The sequence below is a fragment of the Frieseomelitta varia genome, unplaced genomic scaffold (genome assembly GCF_011392965.1).
Source record: "Frieseomelitta varia isolate USP_RPSP 00005682 unplaced genomic scaffold, Fvar_1.2 scaffold_729, whole genome shotgun sequence".
Classification (NCBI taxonomy): Eukaryota; Metazoa; Arthropoda; class Insecta; order Hymenoptera; family Apidae; genus Frieseomelitta; species Frieseomelitta varia.
The window spans coordinates 105,483-111,846 of NW_025110511.1; the positions used below are offsets into that span (position 1 = coordinate 105,483).

Below are 6,364 nucleotides of genomic sequence, written 5' to 3' on the forward strand. Positions count from 1 at the left end.
AAAAAAAAAAAAAAAGAAAGAAAGAAGAAGAGGAAGAAAGAACGAGACCTTTGTAACGCAACGCAACATGACTCGTTGCGTTCTCGCTATCGCGCCATGTTTGTCCTTTCGTTCGATCTGGTTGTTCGTGCATTTTTCACCGGTCCGAACGCCTCGCTCGTTCCCGTTTTCGAACGTCCTTTCTCGCGGAAGGTCGGCTCGACTCGAGGTCGCTGCGGGAAATCGTCCACGAGCTACAGCCACTACTCTTTCTTCTTCTTTTTGTTTTCTTTTTTTTTTTTTTCTTTCATCTCGAATCGTGAAACTTTCGCCAGTATTTTCTGGCAGCCGCGAGTCCTTCCTTTTTCCTCTGCAAAGACCGCAAAACGCGCACAGGAGGAAGACGGTCTATTTATACGAGACGCGCGAATTCCACGGGCGAGAAAGCGAGACGAGTCGCGCGCGAGTTTTAACGAGAGGAGTCTCGCTCGCGTTAACCGGCCGGCCGAATCGGTTTGCACGTACATACATACATACATACATACATACATACATACATACATACATACGTGTTTCCTTGCCGCGGGTTACCGTTATCTCCAACGTAACGCAGTCTTTTATCCACCGCGATCGTGCAGACTGCCTCTCTCCTCCTCGCCTCACCGCCCCGGTTCTCCGCTCGCCACCTCTCGGCTCGTGCACTCGGTCGCGATCCACGCCGCGCGTTCGATTTCGATCTTTCGTTTCGATCGAACGAAACGAAAAGTAAACGGGGTTTCTCGCGATATTTCAAGCGCTCGCTTGACAAACCGGTCGTGCCGATCGCGTCCCCCTACGATTTCAGCGAGCGAACGTGAGAAATGCCGATCGAAAACAGCGAAACAGCTATCGGTGCGAATTCAGAATCAGTGCAGGGAGCGTTCACCTTTTCCGCCGGTGGCAACCGATGTCCGAATCGAAGTCGATCGGCAAGGATCACCGGTGGCCGCCTTTTACGTAATGCTCGATCGAGATCGAGGTGCGTGTCCGTGTTGCAAGCCAGGTCGAGCATTGCAAAAGTCAACGCGATGCGTGGACACAGTCGTTCTGATCGTCGTTTGTCGAACGTCGTGGACGTAGTGCGTGTTTTTCGTTTGCTCGACTCGTCGAAATTTGTCTCGATACACACGCCGCGCCGATCGCGTTTCTCTCGATTTTCGCGCCTGACAAACGTAGCCGCCGAAACACCGTCCGACGATCTTTCCCGTTCCGATTGCAGCAAAGCAACAGAGTGACTATGAAGCTGGACGTCAGTTACACGGACCATTCGCACATCATCGGCAAGGGTGGACTAACGATCAAACGAGTGATGGAGGAAACTGGCTGCCACATCCACTTTCCAGACAGTAACCGGAGCAATCATCAAGAGAAGAGCAATCAGGTGTCGATTGCAGGGGAAATGGAGGGTGTCGAACGTGCTCGCGCTCGTGTCAGAGTGAGTGATTCAACAGATTCGTCGTCGTCTTTAACATCTTGCGCTGGAATCGCAACTTTTTGTCCTAAAATTGCAATATTTCCTCAGTTTATATCCAGGTATAACCCAGGCGATACAAATAGTAAATTTTGTTAAATTACTTCTCAATAATTTCTATCCAGTGATATCATACCGACGAGTTCGAGAAGAAAGCGACGAATTATTGTATACGGTTTGGTCGCTCGTTATGGTCCGCAATCAGTTGCCAGCGCAAGTGGTTAAACCCTCTAACAGACGTAAGATCTACAGACTTAACCTCTTGCGTTGGAATGACGTGCACGTTCCAAAATTGCAATATTCTCTCAGTCTTAACAATACTTAAGTATAATCCAAGCAAAACGAACAATAAACTTATTACTTCTCAATAATTTCTATCCAGTGATATCATACCGACGAGGTCAAAAAGAAAGCGACGAATTATTGTATACGGTTTGGTCGCTCGTTATGGTCCGCAATCAGTTGCCAGCGCAAGTGGTTTAAACCCTCTAACAGACGTAAGATCTACAGGCTTAACCTCTTGCGCTGGAAACGACGTGCACGTTGAAAACTTTTTGCCCCAAAATTGCAATATTCTCTCAGTCTTAAGTATACTTAAGTACAATTCAAGCAAAAAACTTATTACTTCTCAATAATTTCTATCCAGTGATATATTAACGAAGTTCAAAAGGAAAAAGAAAGCGACGAATTATCGTAGTGTAATACGTATTCGGTCGCTCGTTATGGTTCGCAAATCTAGTTGCCCAGCGCAAGTGGTTAACGTACCAGCGTTACTATCAGTATTATGGCTCACGTCGTCGATTCGTCTTTGCAGAGTCTCACTCCTCTGATATTTTCGTTCGAGCTACCGATCATGAGCGCCTCGCAGATAATGCCCGACTCCACGTCGCCGTACGTGGTGAAGATCCAGGAGCAATACAACGTTCAGGTGATGTTCCGCACCAGGCCGAAATTGCACGCCACTTTGGTGGTGGTCAAGGGCAGCGAATGGGAGGTGTCTCATACGAAGGAGGCCACCATGCTTCTGATCCACTATATGTGCCAAAATTTAGCTGTGAGTACGATCGTCGTGTCACGCTTGTCTCGCATTTCAAAAAAATCTTCCTTCCTCGTTCATTCGAATTCTTTTTTTTTTTTCTCTTTCGCGTAGAATCAGATACAAGTACAAATGTCAATGGAGATTTCGCCGCAACACCACAGCGTCGTGCTGGGTAAGCAGAGCAGCAATTTGAAAGTGATCATGCAGCGCACTGGCACTCAGATCATGTTTCCAGACGCCGGCGATCCGAACATTCCCAGCTTGAAGAAGAGTAACGTCACGATCACAGGTGGCATTCACAACGTTTACTTGGCTCGGCAACAATTAGTGGTAGGTTGTCAACATCGACTCTTTTATCAGATGGCCAGCTTCTTATCTGGCTCATTCCGTTCTTCTTCTTCTTCTTCCACTTTTACGCTGGAAACACGCATGCGTTCGACAGATAACGATAGATAATAATCGGCTATTTAAGAAACGACGAAACGACACGTTTTGCGTGAAAACAAACGAAATTTTTGCCCCCTCCAGGGTTCTCTGCCTCTTGTACTGATGTTTGACCTTCCCGAAGACTCAATGTCCTCGGTCGACACCGAGAACGTTTCCCAGCTAATGCAATCGCTGGACGTGTTTATAAACGTGAGGCACAAGCCGAAACAGAGCACACTGTCTGTGATCATCAAAGGGATCGAACGGAACGCCGGCAACATTTACGAAGCGAGGAAACAGCTTCTAGGTCTGGACGAGCCTAGAGTGCACGCGGAGATACCGGCCACCTACCACATTCCGAACGGTAGCTGTATTTACCAAACTAACACCACCAACGGCTCCACCAGTGAGTATCGAGACGTCGATCGAATCTCACGTAGCGACGAGACAAATGACCGATGGTTAATTGATCATTTGACGATCGTATGATTCGCAGATTGCAACAATCTAGTGGGTAATCTGTCCGACAACCTGACGAGCATACTAACGGTGAACACGCAGACGCCCCCGTACTGCATATCGCCAATTTCTCACTCACCGAATTCGATGAGTTTGTCACCCCACTGGAGTTTGTCGCCGATACCGTCTATGTTCTCCCCGTTGCTCCATCACACTTACCCATACTCGCACCTGAATCATCTGTTGACGACGCAGCACATTATGCACAACAACCCGATGTCACCGCATCCCCACGGACTGCAGAATCACGGTTACACCGGTATCGGACAATTTCACCCGAACGGGCCTACAGGCTTCCACAACATTCACGGATTGAACGGCAATCCATTGACAGACAGCAAGGAGAGTAGCGGTGAGTATTGTCACTTTTGTCCTATTTTCCTCACGTTCGAAAAGGAAGATTGTTTCGCGTATTTTCGCGTCGAGAAAGATGCATCGTGTTGTCGTCTCGTCGATATTTTTCTAATTAATAAAATTATCCGTGTAATAAATCTCTTTTTCAAGAAATTTGGTCAAATATTTGCCAACTTTTTGTACGGTCATTCAACAGACAAAGAGAGAGAGAGAGAGAGAGAGAGAGCCATTATTTTGAACGATTCGAAACAACATTTAACAGTATTTAATTTTAATAGAGTTTAATAAAATGGCTCAGTAGTCACAGTTACACGAATAAATTAGCTTGAGAATGTTGATTTTTAGGAGATCGCTGCTTATTAAAAAGTTATTGTCGACGAAATTTCATACAGAAATACATAATTCCTCGCACAGTACATGTGTGTTGTGAAGTAAAAGCGTGGATATTCCCTCCCTATAAAAAACTTTTGGATAAACTAAAATTGGACAATAACTTGTCAATAAAAAGTAATTACCGTTTAAAGTTTTCAGTTCATGACCTTGACAACCTATTGACAAAAAATCGCCAAAGTTAGATTTAATTGTGTATATTTTTATTTTCTTTATTCTCATATATTTTTAAATTTTTTTTCAATCGCAGCTTATTCGTCGTTGAGCAGTGTTTCCAGTTCTCTATCTAGTCCAGCTATCAGTCCTCGTAACATATCACCAGTCAATCCTACCGAGAATAGTCATAATCTAGGTGAGTAATCAATAAACGCCCCCCAAATGTTGGAGAGTTATTCGATTTGATTTCTTCTTTTCTTTTCCCTCCGATAGATTTAACCAGCATGTTGTCAGATCTTACGGTGTCGGATCGTCGTGCACCGGGCTGTGAGAAGAAATCGCTGGAGATGGCAGCGCAACAAAATTTCGCCTCCTTCGATTACGAGCAGAAGAAAATATTAGCGGCGAAGGCGATTCAATCGAAACCGAATACCAACGACTACCGTGTCCCTACTTCCGTTTGGTCTGGCTACGGGCTCAGTCAATCCATTCCACCGATAACTACAACCGACATGAAGAAGGTTAGCGTAACCTCTCCTGTTGGGTTTCATTTTTTAACAACGCGTGACATCACCGCGACATCATCGCTAATACCAAACAGAAGGCAACAAATTGACGCGAGTCTCTTTCCAATCGTAGGAATCGACCACCCCCCACCCATCCGACTTGTGGAAGGAACCAACGACGCCGGTATTCAGCAGAGATATCGACTTTGGACTCGGCTCTGGCAAAGACCGTGCCGGACAGATCGGTTTCAGTTCGAACTACATGGAGCACACGCCGTCTTCGCATTTGAATAAGATCACCTCTCATCGGTTCGACGATTTGGCCACAATGTTGATCAGCGTTGGATTGGAGAAGTATATTCGTGAGTAGAATTCGCTGTTTGCTCGGTTTCAAACAACTGGCAATTTCGTGTGAAAATCTGACTGCTCATTGTAAATCGCAGCCTCAGCTTGTTTGCTTGCTTGCTTGCTTGCTCGCCTGCTTGTTCGCATTCGTCATATACATACGTGCTTTTACTCTCTGTTTATCAGGCCTGTTCACGTCGCACGAAGTGGACATGGCTACGTTCCCCTCGCTGACGGAGAAAGATCTGTACGAAATCGGGATAACCGCTTGGGGCGCAAGACGTAAAATAATGTTGTTAATCGCTGGTACGTGCATGAATGATCTTCCGGCGATCGATTGATTTTTCTTAACCTTTCTCAATCTCTCCTTCAGAAATGAACAAACGGACTAGCCCATTCTGTGGTAGCGCCGCTCCTGGTGCGGAACGCAAGACATCCACGTCGTCGACCACGTCCTCGATGGAGAAGTGCAATCTGGATACCAAATGGTAGGAGGGACGAAGGAGTAAAGAAAAAGAAGAAAAAGAAAACAATTAGCTAGAACGAACAACGAAGGATTTAGACAGGACCGCGTCGTACTTAAAGTTCGCTTCGCGTTCGTACGCAGACTCGATTGCGTTTCGAGAACACCCCTCGGGAACGAGAATCGAAATCAAATTACGCGCAAGCCGTTTTCTCGCCGACTCGACAGTAGGATCAGGTTATAGTTAGTATGTTAATTTGCGATTCCAGGCACCGAGAGAATAGGCGGATGATTCTTTTTGTGATCGAGGACCGTTCACTTCTTCTTTTTTTTTTTTTTTTTGTCAATTATTTTTTTGCCCCCCGCTTGCATGTCCTCGATTCACGCGGTCGGAGGTGCCTTAGGTTAAGGAAAGTCGTTCGTTACTTTCGTTTTCGTTAGCTTTTTTTTTTTTTTTATGTTCTTTCTATCTAATGGTCTTTCTATCGTGGTCGCGCGATATATATATATATATACATTCGTGTATTCGACGAATCGATGGTTTTCGTATTGTTCTTTTTTTTTTTTTTTTTTTTTTTGTGCGTGTGCGGAGCGCAATGCTCCGAGAAAAATTGTAGTGTCGTTTGGCACGTTATATATCGTGTATGTTTTTTTTTTCTTTTTTTTTTTCTTTTTTT

The 6,364-nt window shown here is 45.3% G+C and overlaps 1 protein-coding gene across 4 annotated transcripts in view; it reads left to right on the forward strand.

Moving 5' to 3' along the window:
* The window catches only part of LOC122535486 (protein bicaudal C homolog 1-B), a 17,998-nt gene extending 12,267 nt beyond the window's left edge, over window positions 1-5,731 (forward strand). For 2 of the 4 annotated variants that reach the window (XM_043667056.1, XM_043667059.1), the window contains 10 exons: window positions 1,238-1,453; window positions 2,304-2,543; window positions 2,640-2,858; window positions 3,057-3,360; window positions 3,451-3,825; window positions 4,468-4,569; window positions 4,647-4,894; window positions 5,013-5,241; window positions 5,411-5,530; window positions 5,598-5,731. In XM_043667056.1, coding sequence (XP_043522991.1) covers window positions 1,238-1,453; window positions 2,304-2,543; window positions 2,640-2,858; window positions 3,057-3,360; window positions 3,451-3,825; window positions 4,468-4,569; window positions 4,647-4,894; window positions 5,013-5,241; window positions 5,411-5,530; window positions 5,598-5,716 — 2,172 coding nt within the window. In that variant the 3' untranslated portion in view covers window positions 5,717-5,731. The remainder of the gene's footprint in view (window positions 1-1,237; window positions 1,454-2,303; window positions 2,544-2,639; window positions 2,859-3,056; window positions 3,361-3,450; window positions 3,826-4,467; window positions 4,570-4,646; window positions 4,895-5,012; window positions 5,242-5,410; window positions 5,531-5,597) is intronic. The other 2 variants (XM_043667057.1, XM_043667058.1) reach the window with 2 other exon arrangements.
* Window positions 5,732-6,364: the final 633 nt, after the last annotated feature.